The sequence below is a fragment of the Quercus robur genome, chromosome 2, assembly GCF_932294415.1.
Source record: "Quercus robur chromosome 2, dhQueRobu3.1, whole genome shotgun sequence".
Classification (NCBI taxonomy): domain Eukaryota; kingdom Viridiplantae; phylum Streptophyta; class Magnoliopsida; order Fagales; family Fagaceae; genus Quercus; species Quercus robur.
Window position 1 is genome coordinate 11,194,787 of NC_065535.1, and position 22,912 is coordinate 11,217,698.

Below are 22,912 nucleotides of genomic sequence, written 5' to 3' on the forward strand. Positions count from 1 at the left end.
ATGATCAAAGTGGCCTTCCAAGAAGCTCTAGTGATAGGGACGTGCACTATAAACGTACAAGAAAGATGAGAACCCAAAAATATATAAGAGAAAACTACTACCACAACATTGAATGGTCTGTAACTAATTCTCTAACCGCATTCATGAAGAAGTGACTTCTGAACAATACTTTTTCAGCCTTATAACCATCCTCCAAAGACTTCTAGAGGAGGCTGATGGGACAAGTATCAGCCTAAGCCATCAACTATCCACGTGCAAGGTAAAGATAAAGGAAGAAATGTAGTATAAATGAGAATAGAGACCTTAGAGGAAGGAGATCGGAAAACAGAGAAAGAGCACTGTAGCAATCACAATTGCACTTGTACTTTGTTTACTTGATTTATATGAGCACTTGCCTCCTCGAACAAGGAGTTCATCCATATTAGCCGTTGTCCAATTCACTAAAGTTTAGTTCTTTGACCCACTCTCTACAAAATTATTGTACTAGGCTCACTAGGCCAAAATCTCATACATTTTGAACTTGGACTGCAAATCGTGTCCCTATACATATAAACAATCTTTCTATAAAATTAATTTAAAAAAAAAAAGAATATATAAATATCAACATTATATATATAGTAGTATTTTTTTTTCTTAGGAATATTTCCAATAAAAAATTATAAGAAAAAAATTTATTATTATCTTTTCAACTCTGATTAAACTCAGAGAAGAAATCAATAGTCATGATAGCCAAACAATACACAACCCAAGTCCATGACTCAATTCAATACTGCTCTAAAGGCATATATGGTAGATACGAAAGTAGTCGTGTTTTTTAGTCCAATAAAAGAGGATTAACATAACATGCTTTTTATCTCACAAAAATTGTCAATGCAGTTTTGGGTTGTAATGTGGACCTCCGGATGGGTAAGGACTAATTAAGGAGATTCATGTGTACTGTGTAGCTAATAACCAAGGGGTACGGATGTAGAGGAAGGATGGGTCAGTGTGAAAGATGTAGCGGCAAAATGATTGGGGTTGTTCGGCTCTAGGGATGAGATTTGTTTGCATTTCTTTGGAACTATTTGGTTATAGTTTCTTCTTATATTTCATTTTATATTAAAAAAATATAATATGATCAGAGTTAAAAAGGTTTTAAAAAAATCCTCTCTCTTTTTTTTTTTTTTTATGTTTTTTTGTTTTTTTTGGGTGAAAAGATAGACATATATAATATATGCATCAGCCGGAACGGACCGAGTCATTTTATATTAGGAATATTTCGTATTTATTGTAGACATCATTAGAAGGTGGGAAGAGTGTCAATTATTTTGATAATAGGGGACATAGTATTATTTCTTGAAAATCATATAAAACTAGTATAATTTCGTTGTACCGGGAGGTCTCAGTGTAAGTTACCCTTTTTTCTTGGATTAAAGACAAAAATTAAGACAAGCACTACTTCAAAATAACATAATTCATTAAAAATTTTAGGCCAATCCTTATCAAATTTAGTAAAAAAAAAATAGTGAAGTCAAAGTCAAAGGGATTATTTATAAATAAAAAATAAAAAATAAAAACTCAATCTCTAATCACCACGTTTATTGATCCAAATGGATTCATTCAATACTATATAGCATGATTAAATTCAATAATGTGCTTTGGTGAGCATATTTACATATTTGTTATATTTATTGGCAATTTGCATGTGGTTAGAGATAGCAACAAGGCAAGGTAGGATCAAGGTAAATCAAGATGGGTGAAGGTAGGATTCCATCTTTAGTATGGTGGCTCCAACAATGATAAGATAAAGATGAGAGAGAAACGGACATCAATGTTTGAGAGTTCAAAGAGAAAGGGGGAGAATAACAAAAATGGAAGCTAAGCTTATCAAGAGAGAATGGAGGAATCAAGCTAAGGTTGTTATTGATTCATCGCTTGATAATCTAACAAAATGATTGCTTTATAGCTGATATACAAAAGCAAAGACTTAACATCCTATCTAACATTTGTAGTTGTATTCTGGTTATGTAATATATTTTAAACCTGGTTTAAAACACTAATATTACTATTTTTGTGTGTATTCTAATTAGGGACGTGCAAAATATCCACTTAACCCACCAACCCGCCTGACCCGCTAGCCCCATACGGGTCATTAAGTTAGACGGTTTGGGTTGGGCAAGTTAGACCCTTAAAATTGCGGATTGGATTGGGTTATGGATTAATTGCCAACCCGCTACAACCTAACCTGCCCACTTAATTATACATACATAAAAAAAATATTAGTTCAGATTGTTAAGATTTTAAAGTTAATCAATTCACCTAATAAATTTTTACAACTAATCAATAATCAATTCCCTAAACAGAACTAGCCTTCAAAAAATTTCTTAAACAAAATCTAAAAATTCAACATTAAAACCCTAAATACCTTTACCTACCACCCATCCCATTTACTTCAGTCGTATGTATAGTATACACTTTGTGGCTTTAGCGCTCTGTTTGTTTCAACATTAACGTTTTATAGAAAATGACTCATTTTTTAGAGAACATTTTTTGAAAAACAATCTCATTTTCAAGGTTATTACTCACCTAATGTAATCAATATAAATAAATAATAAAAAAACCAAGAATGAATTTGGTTTTCAAACTAAAATTTTAACAACGGATACAATCAAAATTAGCTGTCCAATTTTCATGATCTCAAATACTCATCTTGTTCATGTATATGAACAGTATTTTTGATAAGTAACGTAAGAAATTTTATTAGAAAAAAAACCAACCAAGTACATTGGAAGTGTACTATAGTGGCACAAATCAAGAGCTATATATATATATATATATATATATTAACCATACTTCTCATAATTCAAAATAACCATTATACCCATAAGTTCCATTTTAAATAGTTCAAAATGCCACATAGGCCAAATAGATTGATAAATACCAAAAATTGTTATAGAACTGTTGACAGATCTGTGAGGAGAAAAAAAAAACCTTATTAAAAAACAATGTTACAGAGGGGAGAAGAAATTGGGAGAAAAAATAGAAGAGAGGCAGATAGAGAGAGAAATCTGTGGGAAGAGAAGAGGCCAGAGGGGGTGATAGTGAGGGTGTGAGAAGAGAGAAAAAACAAAGGGAAAAGAAGAAATGAGAGAGTTTATTGTGAGAAAGGATGAATGAGCGAAAAAAATTATTGTTTTCTGAGTCAGAAGAAGATAATATTTATAAGAATTATGCGCTACATGAGAGAGAGATTGTTTTACAATTATTATTATTATTTTTTTTTTGGAAAACAATCTATAAAAAATAAGCTTTATTTTTATAAGAGTTTTCCATTGACCAAAGATAATTTTCCGTTGACCATTTTTTTTTTTTTTTCATGTTACCAAATACTTAAAAATATGAAAAACTATCTTTATAGAAGATTTTCGAGCTAAACAAATAGAGCATAAGTCTCACTTTTTCTTCTCACCTTTCACTTTTGACTTTCACCTTCAGCCACCATCTTTCCCTTCCTCTTTCTTCTTTAACCTTTTTGTAGCCTATTTCTTATCATTTCAATTCTTCACCGACAATCACAAAGGTATGTAATTGCATTATTGTCTTCTACTGTTTAAATATATATTTTTTATTATTTCAGTTTATGTCATTTGATCCGTTTATATATTATAAAATGTGATATAATATTACAAGTAAAGCCATTCTGGCAATCAGGTTCATTGTATATTCAAGTAGTTCATTGTATATTTAAGTTAAATATGTTATATATCACATAAGAATACAATTCATCTAATTCTTTGTCTTTGTCTAATTTTTTTTTTTTTTTTAATCCTTGATGTGACTTTGGAAATGTTAAAACTTTGAGTTTGTTGATTTAATTTTCCTAAGTTATAAGGCATAGCCTACTATTTTTAATTTCCTAAGTTGTAAGGCAGAGCCTACTTTTGCTAGAGATGATATATCTCTTTTTTATTGACCCTATGTTTATGTTAGAATTGAGACTAGTCAATGAAATTTACCTTTAGTTTTTTTAATGCATTAGTTATATTTTGAGATTATTCAATAAAAATTTGTAGTTTGTGATAAATTTTTTTTTTCAAATGTTGTTAATGTCAACCCGCCCAACCCGCCGAGTTGAAACCACCAATATTTGTAACTAATTAGCCGAATTTAAACTTTGGTGGGTTGGTAGCAGATTGGAATTTTCCCAACCTGCTAGTGGTGTATTAGATAGAAATATTGGCATTTATCTGCCCAATCCGACCCGCGCACACCTCAGTTCTAATAAGTATTACTCTTTACTAAAAAAAAAATTGTATGTTTATCCCACATTGGTTGTGTGTGTCTAGTGTCTGCTGTTTATAACCACAATCTACAATTACAAAGGTTAGACAATTTTGTAGTTGTACTCTGATTATGTAATGTATTATAAACTCAGTTTAAAACACTAATATTATTATTTTCGTATGTATTCTAATAAGTATTACTGTTTACTAAAAAAAAAATCCTATCTAACTAATTGTTACTATATTTCTGGACATTAACAGGAATTTGTTTTAATTAACTAACTACACTAACATTACTAACCTTCTTAAGTACTTATAACATTTATCTCTAAACTTAACAGTACATGTCTTAAACTACATAATGTTGCACTATACATGACTTGCAGTATTCCAAATGAAAAGAATTACTACATTACACAAAAAAGTGTATTACATGTCGCTCAACTTAAGAGACTTGTAATTTACAAATTGTTTTGTCTTCAAGCATGGGCATCTCTTCTCATTGTTCATCAGGAAGAGGGATATATAGAGTTAGGATTAAGTTAAAAGCTAAAGCTAATTAACTACACTAACAAATCTAACCAATCTATGTATGACACTTGCTCTTAACTCAACACTACACATATATGACAAAACTTAAACTACACGTGATTTTGCACACGACTGCAAGTTATTTTGTCTTCAAGCCTGGGCAACTCTTTTGGAGGAATTTATAGGGTTAGGATAAAGTTATACATTATGTAACTCTTTTTGATATTTTGAGAATTTTATTATTAGCTTACATATTCACTTTGTTCTTAGTATGCACACTAAATTTTGTGTTAATCAAATTTATCTACTATTTGATCTATAAGTTCATGTTTGACATATAATTTTAAATATAAAAATACTTAAAATTTAAACTTTTAATGTTAAATTAGTTATTGATCTTCAATTACAAGTAAGGATATTATGTTAAAGGCAATATAATCAAACAGTTGAGTTGTCAAAATACTGTTCAAATAAATTATGGAGTACAAATACTTTACACCAGGTATGTAAGGTGACTGAGTGAGTCAGGTAAAGTGAAGCATCTTTGCCATGGTTATTAATAAGTAGTATCCCTTTCAATGAGGCCCATATGCATATGCATGACAAAAAAGCTGAGCCTAATAAGATTTGATCCTATCCATATCTACCATTTGAGTAAAATCTGGGGCAATAGATATATATAAGTTGACTATTAGCCGCAATAAATAGGAGTTGGAACTTGAAAGACCAGACACTTTTTTTTTTTCTTTGAGAAGAGAAAGACCCTAGTACCTTTCTCTTTGAGACAAACCGCAGGCCGCAGCAATACATAATTGAGCTTATTGAAGGGAGCAGTCTTTTTAGGTGACATTTGGCGAAATTGGAAGCAATAAACCAGAAAGTGTATGATTGCAAATGCGAAGTTATGTAGGAACCAGAGTTGAGGGCCCATTTACATAAATGTCAATTATGGCCTTGGCGACCATGCTAAAACATTGTTGGTGGCTTAAAAGCTTTATAAGAAAGATCACAAAAATAAACAATCAAAATTCAAATATATGCAGGATAGAGCAGCAAAGCTACGTGAAAAAACTGATATTTTGGACCACAATATGTATATAGTCCAGCGACAAAGCCTAATAGAAGCGATAATAGTTTCGCATGCGTCTGGCCTCGACCTACCATGCTAATCAAATCACTACTCCACAGCCCTAGAGTACCTACAGTAGTGAGAAACCCTAGCTAGTCACTCTTATTGGATATGGTTTTGGCTTTTTCCCTACTTTGAAGGTTGAGCCACCAACCATTCCTGTCCAACTCAACTTGGTTGCCAAATTTTACAGATACAAAGATTTAAATGTCTTTCAATGTATAATGTTGAAACATTAATGGTTATTGAATTGACCTAAGGTAAGGTGTCTAGCTCTTTTAAGAGTGGTGAGGTTTGCTGGGTTTGGTCCTATAAGGTATGAAATGGCCTTGGATGCATGCCCATTTTGAAATCATATTCTGTCACAAAGATTATATAGCCAAATATTTTCGATTACTGTTATTTAGAAAAGTAACTTTTTGAATCTTTTTTTTTTTTTCAAAAAGAAAAAAACTTTGGATCCTACTTATTCTAAGGTGATAGTTGGTACCCACCCTATACTAATAACTATAGCAACTGTGTAATAGCTCACACTTGATGTGAGACAAAGAGAGATGGCATACAGTTAGAGCCTAACTTTGTGGGGGCATATAAATTGTTCGTCATTCAAAGGATTAGGTGTCCATATTTTCTGAGTACATTTAATTTAGATTGATGATAGTCAAGTTCAGGCCGATTTCTGACAAAGACAGGACAAGGTATATCACACAATCTTGACCAGGACTCGTTTCTTGACCAAGATTTGTTCTAAGATACTTTAGGATTCACACATTTGAATTAAATACCCAAAAAATTTATAAAAAATAAAAAGTGTTTGTGATTCTGTTTATGTTTTCTTTTTCTCTCCGATGAATCCCTCTCTCCGGGACTACTGCGTGAGCAAAATCCAGACCACCTGAGTATTCCAGAAATATTAATAGAATATTACTTAGGATTTGTAAGTCTATGAAAGAAAAAAAAAAAAAAATTTCGCACTCAAGAATGTAAATAGTAGTACTATATATACACAATTAATGTGTGAATTACGTGTAATCTCTCATAAAGCAGCCTGGAGAGAAGGACTGAATTGGCGTTTAAAAGTCCATAAATTTGACCAATTAATAGTCAGTGAGACTTAGAGATGTATTCAGAAAGATATATTTGGTACCTTGTCATTTCCATTTTTCCACAGTGACATCACGTGAAATTGCGTGTGATATGTCTTATTAAATATAGAGATTAGAAGTTTCTCAAAAAAAAAAATATATATATATATATATAGAGAGAGAGAGAGAGAGAGAGAGAGAGAGAGAGATTAGAAATTACAATAGAAATCAGAATTAGCATATATAGTACCTTAAAGTAACTTATGGGAAAACGGGGTTATTAGTACTTGATTACTCATGAGGCTAGTAGCTATAGAATCATATATAGCACCCTCATACATTGACATTTTATTATACTTCGCATTATGATCATGATCATTTCATTATTAGCTTTTGAAACGAACAAATTAGAAAAGTCTGGTCACCATCGTTAAGTACCATCTTAATATGCTAAAATAGAGCTAACGCACTAGCTAGCCAAGTGACTATACAACCAGTAGACAAATTATGGATTTACTTGCAGCTGACAAATACTAAACAAAATACTCATTTCAAATGTTGTCTGTTGCTTGATACAGTAAATTGACTTGCCAGTGAAAATCACAGGTAATCATACAATCAACCAGTAGAGGACGAATTTACTTATAGACAAAAAAAAAATCAATAAACTCATTTTAGATGCTGTGAATACTGTGATAAAATGACTTGATTTCTATACTGGATGACCAGTTATTCAATGAGAAACACATATATTGAGTGATTTAAGAAGCTACAAGTGCAATGGCATAATTAACAACCATGTAGCCTGAGTCTTATTTTGGTCATGAAGATACACCAACATTGAATTAAAGTAGTATACAAATGCTACTCACACTCTTGATTTTATGAGAAGATTTGAAACATAAACTTTTTTTGGGGGGTAAGTCAACTGAGTCATTATATATACCTATAGTGTAATTGTTTTGCTTTTTCTTCTGGTCCATTATTCATCATATACATTGGATATGACGATCTTCTCCATTTAAAATAGACTCTCTTTATTCCAAGTGAAACAAAGAGGATCTTGTTCGTGTCTATAAGGATCTTATCATGTCTAGAATTCAAAAATGATACATTATTAATAAATGATAGAACTTCAATCAAAAGAAAGCCATATTATTCACAATAAAAAAATTTGTTCCACTTTTGTGTTCCATTTTATGATCCACTATTAACAACTTATCTTCTCTTATAAAATAATCAAAGTTTAAAATGAAAAATAATTATACACATGAAAAGTTGTGATTAATAGAGTATAAAATGGAACACAAAAAATGAGACAAGATTTATATTTATATTATTCATTGAATTTAACAATACAAAAGCAACCAAAATAATAGGTCAATGCTTTGATGCTGGATTTCATAGCAATGCATTGTTCAACCATAAGATATATATATATATATATATATATGAATGAGATGGAAAAGTTTAATCACCATTTTGTAACAGTTATAATGATTTCCTTCGTAACATTTGTTCATCAATAAAATCATGATTTTGTAATTTTATGAAAATTATGTGACTTCCTTTCTTCAGCATGATTTTGTTGTTATACCTGCAAAGGTTCTTGACCATTTTTCAGTATAACATAAATAAATGATCAATTTATGCAGTTGTGTCATGAGTGAATTTCTTAGGCTGTTCAACAACTGTTATATCCTTCAGTGTCCATTAAGCTTAATCATGGGATAATACAATAATGATCCATAATATGTAGATTAAGAATCATCATCTTCTACAATCCATAAGTTCTGATTTAAGGTAATGTTGTGTCCTGAAGAACTAATTCATGAATTCAAAGAGTTATATTAACTCCTTCATAAAGCATAGAACAAGTGCTTTATATACATTAAAAATGAGGGCTGTCTCAATCAGTTTGAAGATGAGATTGCACATGTTATGAGCCAGATATTACAAAGCTAGAGAAAATTTTCCATTACCTTTAGGTTTCTTTCATATGTAACAAATTTAGAAATCTATGATCATAGCATCATCAATCCTATTATTTCAGCTGTACCTTGCCCTATATCACATGCACACACACTAGCAGCAGCTTTAAACACTATCAGCTAATAAGCACTCCTTTTCTCTCCACCATGCATGTACATTCAAGGGCCAATGGTTCCAAAATTATTTTGCAGATAAGTAGTTGGTATATAGAAGTGTGTAATTATAGTAATTATGCAGTATTTAAGTTTATATATCAACATGTTATGTAACATGTGTGTGTCTATGCAGTAAAAAGAAAAAAAAGAAAGGAAGGGTTCAAGGATTAACTTTTTGGACTGGAATGACAGCTTGCAAATAGCCAATGCATGAGTCAGGCTCTGCAAAACGGGGCAGCCCATGCCCATCTTTTCTTTTGCTCCAGAAATCGTGTAAAGAAGTATAAAACTATAAAGAAGAAAGATTTGGGATTTTAAAATTTAAATTCTTTGCTTAGCCAAACACGGAAGCTAGCTAAATCGTCCGGCAAGCAAACGGATAAACTGGAAAAAGCGGCTTCGAGTGCAACACCAACTAGAAAGCGCATTGAACATCAACCCAGATAAGAAAAATACTACTAGTGTATAAAGAAATCAAAATGGAGTAACAAAACATTATTATAAAAATGCACACATCCACATGTTCCCAACCAAAAAAAAAAAAAACAAATGGTTTCTAATTAAAAATATATTAATTGGGTCATCGATAAGATCAACTAATAACCATGAAAATCTGAATTGAAATTCGAACAAGATTAAACATCCCCCATATCATCCTCGCTAGCTCATATCCTCCTCGTTCCATTCTAATTCCTATGCCTTCTCTTCTCTTCTCTACTACTTACTAGCGGTTGTTACAAAGTAACTACAACATTAAAACTTTTTAACGAGAACAATGTAGATATAGTGACAAATTTCAAGATTTTTGCTTGCTAAAAGTAGTTAAAACTATGCTTCTATGACCTTGGGGGTGGGAAGAATTGCGTACCAGCCAAGAACGCATTGATTGGAGCTGGAAATAGAGAAGGGTCAAGCAACGTGGTAGTAGTTGTTGGGTTATTACTAGTGCTTGCTGTGGTCACATTGGTAGACGTGGTACCAGCTGTAATGAGATTAAGCGGTTGAGTTCCACCACCACCACCGCCGCCGCCGCCGCCGCCTCCTGAGGAGCATTCACCACCTGTAGTGTAACGATCTTCTGGACCTCGATCATAAAGAATGCCCTTGAAAACATGCCCTCCAATGTTTACAGCCGTTTGATATGCGTACTGCTCGTCTGGATCTTCCATCGCGCTTACTCTTACACAGCGAAACACTGCTGGAGACTTTACCTCAGGTGGGAATTGTCCAAGTTCCAACCCTAATATATAATCAACTCCCACAAAAATCAGTTCAAACCAAAAAAATAAAAATAAAAATAAAGTATATTTGATATTTCTTTTTTTTTATGTTTGCAAAAAAAAGAAAAGTAAGGAAGAATGGAAAGTAGTCTAACTAATTTCATGGAACTTTTCGTCAGTTTTACTTAGCAACAGTGGAACAATAATATTGGAAAGAGAAAGAAAAGCAAACGAGTGGGTAAAGAGTGTGACTATGGATGGAGGTAGACTTAGTCACACGCAAACGATATGGATTTGTTGAGTACGGGATTCTGATTATTTGTCTATAGAAATCAATTTCAACAAAACCTTTCTGTATAAACTTTGTTTTTCTTGAAGAAAAAATCCTTCATGTATAGTAGACCTTTCCAAGATCTTATTTTCAAGTCTAAAATTCCAATCTTTGTTTGTATTTGTAGCTGTAGACTCTTAAGTTATATAACTTTACCTGACGTGGTGTTGGGTATACGAATGCAAGCGAGTCCATGATTGTCTCTCTGTCTCTTAGGATTCTCTCCTCGAAACTGTTGCTGTTCTTGTTGTTCTTGTTGCTGCTGCTGCTGCTGCTGCTGTTCTTCTTGTTGTTCCTGTTGGTGTTGTAAAGCTGCAAGCTGTTGTTGCCGTTCGCGTCTTTTAGCAGCGGGGACCCAAGTGCTCTTAACGTGGGTATGACAGTGAAACCCTCGGCTTTTGCAACAAGTTCTGCATCTGAGATGTGGGCAATCCTTCTTAGCTTGGTTACCACAATCTTGGCAATTCATGCTTCCACCACCGAGCCCACCTAGCCCTCCTTGCCTCATCAACGTGAACCCGGATCTTGACGATTCATGGTGATCAGACACGTCGTTAAGGTTATGGTTGCTAATTCTTCGACTACTAGGACCCACTCCAAACGAGTAAAAGTTGCTCAAGTTTTGCTGTGGCGGATAGTACTGTTGTTGAGGCCATAGCTCAAACCCTTTGTTGTTGCTGCTGCTGTTGTTGTTGTAGATCTCTTCGTTTCTGTACAAATACAAGCTGTTACTATTATTCTCCTCTTGCTTATCTTCCTCTTCCTCTTGCTTGTTGTGTGACCCTTCTCGTCCGCCTAGATAGAATAGCCCAGCCATTTCTTGCACCCAATACTACTCAATTTTGAGTAACAATCCATAGCCAGATTGATCGCACGTTAAATTTAGTAATAATATCCGCACAAAAAAATTTTGTAACACACTTACCACACACAGCTGGTTTGTGATTTTGTGGTTCTTCAGGGTTCGAATTGTAAATGGAAATTTGGTGTGTGGGATTTTATGGGACTGTGAGTCTGTGAGTGTTGGTTGGCTTTGACCTGATTTTTTTTTTTTTTTTTTTTTGGGTTGGGTTTCTGACTCTCTGACTCCTAGTGTGTTTTTGTAGTTGGGGGTGTTTTCGCAGCTTTATTTTTGGACAACAATTTTTTGGAATTTAATTGGGTAAAGGACTTAGGAAAGAAGGGTTCCTTAACTTGGATTTCAATTCTGTTGTTTTTCGAAGCAATAATGGCATATGGAATTAGAGCTCTCACTGCAACGCCGCCATGTAACTGCACCGAACTCTGCTTATTACACTAACCTCATTTAATTTATGACAACTAACTCATACTCTCTCTCTCTCTCTCATAAAAATATACAACTGTGTTTTTGGGTTTCATTTGGGTTTGTGTTTGATAGAAAGAGAGAGAGTGAAAGAAAAATAGTAATAAATAAAAATTTAAAAAAAAATTGTTTTTTTTTTTAAAAAAGGGAAAAAGAAAATACTTACTATCATTATCACTGGACATTTTTCTCTACAGTTCTCTTCCAGTTACAATGAATCTCATATAAGAATGATTGAATCTGAGTCGTTGTGTAGAAGATCCAACGGTGGTTGTATACCCACGTGTCACGTCTCAGCTTTTGCTTATTCGTCCTTATACCGGAAAACCCGCTGGTACTTTTTCTGACCGTCCCATTTTTAATGCACAAAAAGCAATCTACCACAAGAGAGAAAATAAGGGAATGATAGAGTCACATTGTGTCTGCAACAATATTTATGACAGCTGTCAACTTGCTCTGACATATGTTACTTTCTTTTTTAATTTTACATCGGACGGTTCGTAGTAAAAAACGAGTTTACGAAATTGTCGGGGTGGGTTTTTAGTTGTCTTACACTCTTACTCATATGATTTTTTTTTTTTTTTTATTCCACTCAAAATTCTTTGTGTGATCATTTTAACATTGACTAATTGTTACGAAGTAATTTAAAAAAAAAAAATTAATATAATAATTAGTTTTGATTTTGAAAAATGGGTTTTTACTTAGAGGTCAACACCTGTGATATTATGTCTAACAGAACTAGTTTTGGAAGAAACCTCTAGCACGTAGGTCATTGTTGCCAGCCATTTACCAGCCCATGCATATATAGCTCAATTTTTAGAGTTTTTTTTTTATAGCTTTTTTGTTATTTTTATAATCAACTCAATTTCAAAATTTATTGAACCAAGTTTAAAAAAATGAAAACTCGGTTACATGTGTTCCTAAACACTTATAACATAGTTTTCCTTGTAAATATTTTGCAATTTTAAAAAGATAAAATTGCTAAATTGTATTTTTTTTTTTTATAATTTGATAATTAGAGGTGTCAATTAATTGAATTACGACTATTGACAAGTATTTTAAATTAAATTAACAAAATAAGTTTCAAGTTCAAGTTTTTCTAAAAATCTAATAATGAAATAAACAAATCAAACTCAAATATCATGATAGTCAATCTATATGACTTATTTCCGACTACTTGTCAACAAGATAAACAAATCAAACTCAAACACGTTAATAACTTTGATTGCCACCCATGTGCCACTACTTATTTTCTTGTGGTTTCAAATGTAGCTTAATTAAACACTTATTATTTTAAACGTTTTCTTTGTGAGATTTGACAGAATATACATATGTTTCATGAACAACTAGAATAAGTTTCTAAGCAGTTGCAATGTGTTTTTCAATGTATCACTGAAAAAAAATTTCTAATCGGCGCAGTTTCTCTCCTTAGTTTATTTTCATGGTTTTTCTGTCTCCGTTCAATAATTATATAATGTGAACATAAACATGGTCTGATAGTCAATATATTATATGAGTATAATTTCGACCAATCATGTCAACGTGCAAGCAGTGTCAAATTATTGACCCCTCAATATAAAAAGTTACGATTAACGCATAGATAGAGTCATACCTGGAATTCATATTTTTTTGTCATAATGGGATTCAAACCTTAGATCCATCTATTCTTTGACAAATGGATACAACTATTTTTTTTTTTTTTTTTTGAGCAGCGACAAATGGATACAACTAGGTTCTTTGTGATTGGCTAATCTTTAAAGGGAATAAATGTCCTTGTAATGGACTCAACCACATTAGATCATGACCCATTATGACAAAGTCTTAGGGAGCATATATTAGAGTAGGCTAAGCCTCACAAAGCTAAGGGAAGATGCACCCTTTATATTAAACAATCACGTGAAGAGCCCAAAATTAGTGGCCACTTAATAATTGGGTTTCAACTATATATTCCAGTACTACATAAACATCACAATTTTTGTCACGACTATCTTACATGATAAATTGTAATTGATTATTTATCACTTTTACATGAACTGTAAATTTTTTTTCCCACTATTTAAAGTTTGCTGAGTGAATAGTTATGGTAAAAATGGTGTATTTTTATGATAATATATACTGTATAAGATGGTACGGAGGTCTTACCGCCTTGGCCGCGCCGTACACAAACGCAACTTGACAAATTTTGTTCGGCGTGCAAAAACAATAGGGTCTTTAATAATAATGCTAATTGTTTCAATTAATGACTTTAGAATAAGAGCACAGTATTAGGGGCCCGAGGCCATGACTCTTTCCTTAATTTTATTACTATTTGACTCTCTTTATAATTTTTCTTAATTAAAAATATAAAATAAAATAAAAATAAATAAATAAAACCCAGATGCTGTTGTCACTTTCAGGCAAAATGTAACAATCAGAACATAAATGACATGGTGTGGACATTTCAAAAAAAAAAAAAAAAAAGAAAGGCAACTGAAAAGTAGTTGTAAATTAATTTGTAATATGACAATAACATTTGCTGAAATAAAATCATGTTTTTTGCTCAAAATTTTACTGAATAAAAATCCTTGTCCTTCACAATCTTAGATGTATAATGGATTGTCATTTTCTCTTTCAAGTTTATTAAGCTAAAGCCACGTGAATGTTGTCCAGTAGACCAGTACATACATATATATACACACACATATATATATATATATATATATATATAAAACACCATGTAAAAAAAGAAGGAAATCAATTAATATATTGTTCTCTTGCAAAATTAATATAATGTTCAGTGGTGGCTGACATGACCCCAGTTTTAATGAATTGAGCATCCCTAAATTGGCGATAGAAGCCAAAATCACCTTTGCGAATGACAAAAGGACTCCAAACAATGGATAATGAGCCAGCACATTCCCAAATTGGCATGTGTCCTAAAGTTTTTATAAAAATTTCAGGTCAAATAGTGTTCCTCAAATATTGAATAACAAGGAAACAAATTCTGCATGTCTCAATGTATTTTGTTTCATTTTAATCATTGGATATTTCACATATTTGATTCCAACATTACAAAAACAGAAGGAACAAAGTTTTAAGAATCTATTAATCCCAAAAGGATTTTAAAAGAATATATTTGATTGCTCAAACCAAGTAGTTTGAGTTTGGGTCTAACTTACATGAATGGCTACATTGCTTCCACAAAATATTCTAACATTGTGTTCTTTGCTGTTTAGTTCTGAACCTACTTTATTTGGTACAGAATGATTAATGAATTTAAAGTTGGAACATTGATAATAGATCCTAGGGGCGTTGATTGGTTGGGAGGAAAAGTGGGGGTGATTTGTGGGGAGAAGAAAAATTAGGAGAGAAAATTAATGGTGGGTTGATTTTGGGGGAGAGAATTATTTTCTCTCGGGACCAAATACAACTACCTTTCATTTCTTTTTCTTTTTTTTTTTCTTTATATATATATATATATATATAAGATAGAATTTCTATTCTAACCTAATCTAAGTGTACATGTGTGTGAAGCTCCCTCCTAAAGACTTGAACCCCGGCCCTTGCCCCCCACAGCCCTTGCCCCCCACACTCTACAAGCATTTATACTTGTAGAGTGACTACCGTATCAAAAGTGCGCGGAGGTAACTACCTTTCATTTCTACCTATATGATTGAGAGGGAAAGAAGTTAAGACAAATAAATGGAAGAAAATAAGGTAATTTCCTTATTTGGCTACCCAAAAATACAAATATTATTCAATTCTGTTTGTTTAATTGGGAGGAAAGAAAATAAATTAAAACAGTTTTTGTTTTTTTTCATTTTCATTTATATGAATAAAATATTCATATTTGAAGTGGAGATTCTTAATCAAAATTTTTTTTAATACATATACTTGGGAGTAGGCAAATTAATAGCTCTTAATATAATTTATAATATTTGAAAAGTATAAGTACTCAAAGATGTTGACGTGTACTAATAAAAATGAGTAATGCTACATACACAAACTATTTTACAATATTTTTACAAACTGCTGATGTGACTTAAGTATTTTTCAAATAATTATTGGTAAAGGAAAATGTGATATTAGTAGTGGCCCAGATTAAAATTAATAAGAATTTGTCACATCAATAATTTGTAAAAATGTTATAAAATAGTTTATAACGATAACATTATTCTATAAAAATTACAAAAATTTAAATTTCTACCAAACCAAATGAATGAATGGAAGAAAAGAAACGGATTTGCTGAATGTGGCTAGAGGAAAGATGTAAGGTGTAGGCATGTAGGTTGAAATAGTGTAATACTTTTCATGGGATCCACGGTTTTCATCTTCTTGCTTTTCCCTTCAAACCGGATGGAAAGGGAGAAGAAAAAGTAATGGATGGCTACCCTTATCAAAAAATACCATAAAATATTATTATGTTGGATCTGCATCTGTGGCTTTTTTTTTTCATTTGCTTCTTTTAGCTAAACAAAACATAAGAAAATCATCATCCTCTCTTTTCCCCCATCTTTTTTTTTTTTTTGAGGAACCTCTTTTCCCCCATCTTTCTTACCTTCATTCAAACATAGCAAAAGAATGACTATATCACTTCCCTTCTTTCTTTCTTTCTTTTTTCTCTCAAATTCTATCAACCTTTTCCTTTTTCTAATTCAATCAAATATGTTTACATTACGGCTTTACATAGAATCCCCTCTCCCAATTATTGCAAGAGGGAAAAAAAAGGAAGAAGAAAACAAGAACAACCTCATTATATTCAGGCTTTTGTTAACTAATACCTTAAAGGTAATAGTTAAAGTGTATTGAATTCTTTATTAAATAATGTTTTTATATATTTTTCAAAAAATAAAGTCAAATTAGACATAAACATTCAAAAATAAATACACACGATTATAGTGAATTTATACTTTTAAGTCAATGAATCATTAACAAATTTTTTAATTTGTATTATGACTCATAATTAAGAATTTATTAATTTATAACTTCTGTTCTTAGGGTATTTTTTAACTATAACCTTGCATATATCCCGAAATTTTTGCATAATCAATCACGAGCTCCACAAACAAAATATATACTTATTGATCTCGATCAAACAACCTAAATCTATAATTTAATTAAATACAATAGCCATTATCAAGTTAAAGAGAGAAACTATAATTATCATTATTATCATGTCAAATTTGTTGCGGTACAACTGTGCACCAGTGCATCCTATAAAGGAAAGTAAACCAAGTAGTAATTATTCTTTAATTCATGGTGATTTGTAAAATCAAATTATGTAGGACACGCGGTTCAGAAATCGTAAGGTCTTGAATTTGAGGTTTTGTTATCGGGATTCATCATCAACTTTTATATAGAATCTAGGATTGTTTGTTTGTTTGTTTTTTGAAAATTAAAATAATGATAATTGGGTAAGTCACGTGAGAGAGAGAGAGAGAGAGAGAGAGAGAGAGAGAGGGCTGTTTAAGAATTAACCGTAATATAAATAGGGTATGGTATGGGATAAATGCCTTGCGAGTAGTCCCAATAATTGTGTCTGTCTCTTCACTCTCGAGCCCTGCGCTACCTTTCTTCTAAGTTGACTCCCTCAATTCCTCTTCGGCCGCATATTAAAATCCTCTATTTTTTAGTCGGTAAGGTTAAAAATGAGAAAATTATTTTCCACGATACATATGATATTATTTATTTATGTATTATAGGATCGATAAAAATCCTCTATTTTTTAGTCGGTAAGGTTAAAAATGAGAAAATTATTTTCCACGATACATATGATATTATTTATTTATGTATTATAGGATCGATAAATTTATATCAAAAACTCTTTTCATATAGTATTATTTATTGTCATCATCTAACATGAGCTCGATGAATTCATACCGAAAACCCTATTTGTTTTATTCAAAAAAAAAATGAAAAAGAAATCATTTATTTTAGTTTTTTTAAAGAAGGTTATAATTTTGATATGGCAAAGAACGGGTGGTTATTTATCACTTTGTATAGACTCATTATTTTTATTTTTTTAGTACTCACAATTTATTACATCACACTTGTAGGCTTATTGCAAAGATGTGACAAGAAAAAAAAAATTGTGATACTAAATTTTTCAAGAGAAAAAGAATAAAAAATAAAAAATAAAATTGAAAACCCAAGGTGCAATCATAGGCTTATCCTAAGTCACGCGGTAAAAAGAAGAGAAAGAGAAATTTTTTTTGTTGCCGCTTTTAATATTTGTGTTGTCAAATGATGATTTTGTTTCTTTGGGTTCTTATTCCTATTTTCTCTGTCAAATGATAGGATTTCAGTTTCCAATTCATTGTGATTAGTGCCTACAAATAACCATAACGGCTAAGCCTTGTGTTTCAAAGTTGAGGCTTGTAACCTAAGAGGATGCATGAATAAAAAAGTACCACCCCTCTGCCCCCTCTTTTTTTATTTCCAACCCAATTGAAAGAAAGGTAGCCTTTAACTATTGATTTTGAGGCACCTCCCATACTTTCAAAAGAAAGAGAATTAAAGAACTACTAATTTTTTGTCCCCCACCAAAAAAAAATTTTAATTAATTAATTAATAATAACAAAAAAGTATTAAAGCACTCACGTGGCTTAAGCTACATAGCAGTACACTACTGTGTAGCTAATTAGCATAGAGTAGCATAGTAGTTAGCACTTAGCACTTGGTAGTACACGTAGAGACCTTTAGCTGTGTTTCAATTTTAAGGTTCATCTACTTTGTGAGCTAAGCTAAATTAACATGTTTGTCCTGGCAGATTTATGCAATTTCTCTCTCTCCGTAAAAAAAGAAAAAAAAAAAAAAGGAGTAATCCAATCCTTCAATTTTATCGAAGCAAAAGACTATATCATAATAGTTAAGTTCTTGTAATCAAGAAAGGGCCAAAGGCATAGTATTAGACTCGGACCAACTTGGTCAATCGAATTGGTAACAATATAAACTAGTATCTAAACTGATTCGATTCTTTAATTAGACTACTTATACAATTGAACCAGTATATAATATAGAAAGTTAAATAGATAATATTTAATTGAGCTTTAAATATTAAAAAACCTACTGAATTTATTGTATTAGAATTCAAAATGTGTTGAGTTGGCCATGCCCAACTTCCAAGCATTCACACTAATTTGTCATAATAAACTCCAATAAAAAGTAAATAAAAAATTGTCATTATTTTACCCAATAAGAAGGCCCATACAATACATGCAAGTGAGCTAATAAATGGACTAGAGTTTTTCTCACTCAAAAGTCAAAACTCTACCTTTATATAGGTTGAAGCTTTAATACATGTATCACATTATTAAAGCTGATTTTTTTTTTTTTTTTTTTTTTAATTACAATAAGTTGGGAGGAGGATTCAAACTCGGGTGGAGCTTGTTTCTAGTGGTCAGTGTTACTGGACACATTACGATGTGGAATGTTCTAACAAAGGGTATTAATTTCAACAAGACTAGAGGGTTCTTCGTACATTTATATATTAATAAATAGTTGAAAATTGCTTTGATTATGAATTGAAACTCTTGGTCTTGGGTTCTACATGGTACAAAGGGGTATATGATTGGTGAAACCTAACAGCAAGTTGTGTAACAGATAATATGACATGATTACCATGCACAACTTGAGTGAGTTGATTATTCAAGCACAATGCTTTCATATTTTATATATATATATATATATATCTAGATTTAAGTTTATATAAAAAGTACATCTAAAATTGTACAAACTCACAGTACTGGAGGAAAAGATAGCTACTGCTAATCAAATAGTTTTTAGCTTGAATCAATTGATGTGCAACACTGTTAAGTCAACTTGATGAGAATGACAGGAATGAATTTTAAGGGGGCAAGGGGCAGCTTCGGGAGCTTTATAGAAGTGGAAATCACTGTTGAGTTGAACTGATTCAATTGAATTGTTTTTGACAAAATATGAGGTTGCTTACATTGAGAACCACAGTTTAAAGTTGTTGGACCCATGAAATTGACACGTATATTAACTGGGCTTTTACTATGCTCTCTAATGCAGACAATTACTACTGAGATTCTGGTTTTCTACTGGTAGAAGTTATAGCATTTTAGTTTAAGGAGTTTAAAAGACTTCAAAATTTGAAGAAATGACTTGGAGATCCCTGGAAGTAATTGGACTCAAGGAAATCTAACTCAGAATTTCTAATGGAAAGTGGAGCTGATCGTAGAGAAATGGGCAAGTTTATACAACCACAACTACTCAGCTTATTATTTACAGCTTTTCACAGTATCCTCCAATTCATTCTTATGTTCAGTGACACAAAATTTCTGGCAACTTTTTTTTGTATACTACAAGTGTCAATGGCAAGATCATGTAAAAATGATATTGTTTCAATCATAATTTATCACTTTGACAAATTGTGAAAAAGGTTGTGCTCATACTATTACTTCATACATATATAAAATCATTAGAATCTTTAAAAGTATTCATATTAAGAAAAAAAAAGATAATAATAAAAAGATAGAAATGAAAAAGTAAAAAGAAAAAGAAGAAGAGTTACTTGATTAGATAGAGTTACTTCTATAAGGGGTATTATGAAAAAAGAAAAAGAAAAAGGCTGTAAGCTACTAGCTAGTGACAACTTTCAACAATTATAAGGATTTTTTAAAAATAAAAATAAAGTAATGACATGTCATTTTATTATTAATAAAAAAAAATTGGTGTATGTTCAAAAAATATAAAGAATTATAAAGAATAAGCTATCATATCCAGAATTATAGCGACTCTTCAAAATCAACAATAAAATTGTTATTGGTAATGTGGGACCATTCGAACAAAACTCTAATTAATAATGTTTGCAATTGAGTTGTCAAACTTTCTACATCTTCAAAAGTACGATGATTTCATTATCTCCACAAAATCACATCAAATAAAGGTACTAGATTCCAAAAATTCAAAAATACTGCACAAACAAGTTACAGTAACCAAACAAGAGATCCATGAACAATTTTTTATAACACCAATTGAATTATGAAAGATCTATACACAACTCCACAAATCATGAGCTATAGAGCAATGTAACAATAAATGATCTATACACTTTCTGCTGCCTCTCAATCTCCCAACTCACAACCCTCACTTATAGGAATATTTGAGTAAATTTACAATATTAGAAAGGAATTTACTGACTTTAATTCCCAATCATTAGAATCTCTATAAAATCTAACATCCAAGCTCTGTGCCTCCCCATGTAGCAAACCAAACCAACAATGAGTGAATTGATGCATGACTATCTACCAAGCATAAAAAAAATTATGAAAAAAAACTCTTTCCAGACAATGGTTCCCACACTAGTTGGCATGCCAAAACCGTACTCGAATGTCATCACCTACATCGAAGGACACATAACCGTGTGTTCCTCTAGCAGATTTCAAAATCCATCCTCCCATTCCTTACCATACTTCGTAGGTATTAACCCTCTCTCTGTAGATGTGTGTGCCAAAGTTTTTTCCCCAATAAAGTTTGATTAAAGGTTACTAACTTCTGTACTCTCAACCCTCCATTAGCGGTAAGAGAAGTTGAGTGCATATGCAATCTTTTAAAGAAATAAAAATAAAAATCAAGCAGTTTCTGTATAGAAAATTGTCTGTTTATTTTTTGGAGAAGAAATATAGAGATTAGGTAGAAAACAGTTGAGTTCAAATTTTAGAAATTAGGTAGGTTATGATATTTTTTTGAAGGCTTACCAGAAGTAAACCTAATTGTGAATTCAAAAAGAAAGAGAGTTTAAATTATGGTAAAAAAAAAAAAAAAACACTTCTGGTCATGAAAGTAAAGCTGAACCAATTCTTTTCAAACGGTATGCAGGATGCTCTTGAACACCCTCGTCGCAATCCTGTTCGTTCCTTAGCCTATAATTTTGAATCATTTTACTGGCGCTTAACATGCAGAATGGTAACCAACCAACCATTCAAGTGACAAGTACATAATGTACTACTCTTCAATAGCTAGGAACGCAAATTCTCTTTGTTATGACACTTTGATATACACACAGAAAAATATATGAATATGATTTGTTCAAAAAATGAAGATAAGCATATCATGTAGCATAAAAGATTACTATGCCCAGAAGTCTCATTGATTTACGTGATTACTGCATATGTATGGGTGAGTTGCATGTTATGCGCCTACACCTATAAAAGCGACCTTTATTGTTGCTATAAAAGTGACTACTATTTCATGAACAAATTAGAAAAGGAAAGGTGATGAGGTTGGGAAGTAAACATACTGACGGGTATAAGCAACCAGTGACGCCAGACCATCCTTGAAAGTGTACAAGAGTGGGAAGAATTTCCGCTCTTTCTCACTATGAAATGGCATCACCAACCCTATTCGAGACCTTTGCTCCTATTTGAAAAATCCTGGTTTCGACAAGGCCATGGTCATGGGAAGCAAAAATTAAGACCCAGAATCTAAAACTAGAGACAAACCACGCACAAGGCAGCAACATCGGGATTTTGACGGGAGAGAGAGCTCAGGCCACCCTTTGCATCCAATTCAACAATCAACGCAAATATGAACTGAGAACATCACAGACCAACAATTCACATTGCCCAATTCCTAAAGAGTTCAAGGCTGGTGGGGGGGTCGAAAGAGTTTTATTCTGGTAATTGAAATCAAAAAGACAACATAATCATGGAAGAATTATATAGGAGGACAGATGGTATGTGCTGGGCAGTGGGCATTGAGAGGAGCACCAAGACTGTGACAGCTTTTTGAATCGTTAAAATCCTTAGTAACAGGGTAAGTTTGACCTGCAGAACCCTCAACACCATATCAATTCTGTCCAAACAAATCCGTCAAATTTGAGCTATTGGTTCCTAGGAGAAAAGAGAAATAGAAAAGTGCACTAGTAACAATTCTACCAC

General features: G+C 32.1%; 1 protein-coding gene across 1 annotated transcript; it reads right to left on the reverse strand.

The window, feature by feature from the left end:
* Nucleotides 1-9,690: 9,690 nt before the first annotated feature.
* On the reverse strand, nt 9,691-12,095 carry LOC126712339 (protein SHI RELATED SEQUENCE 5-like). The gene is made up of 2 exons (XM_050411636.1): nt 10,862-12,095; nt 9,691-10,394 (listed from the first exon to the last, which is right to left on the reverse strand). Exons 1-2 carry the CDS (start codon nt 11,520-11,522, stop codon nt 9,991-9,993), a joined length of 1,065 nt encoding a protein of 354 aa, XP_050267593.1. The 5' UTR covers nt 11,523-12,095; the 3' UTR covers nt 9,691-9,990.
* Between the last annotated feature and the right edge of the window lie 10,817 nt (nt 12,096-22,912).

What these genes read in the sequence shown, in the direction of transcription:
- LOC126712339 (XM_050411636.1), bottom strand. Translation starts at nt 11,522, where the DNA reads ATGGCTGGGCTATTCTATCTAGGCGGACGAGAAGGGTCACACAACAAG. An exon ending in TATACCCAACACCACGTCAG is followed by an intron (nt 10,395 to 10,861) that starts GTAAAGTTATAT and finishes ATTATATATTAG; the next exon opens with GGTTGGAACTTGGACAATTC.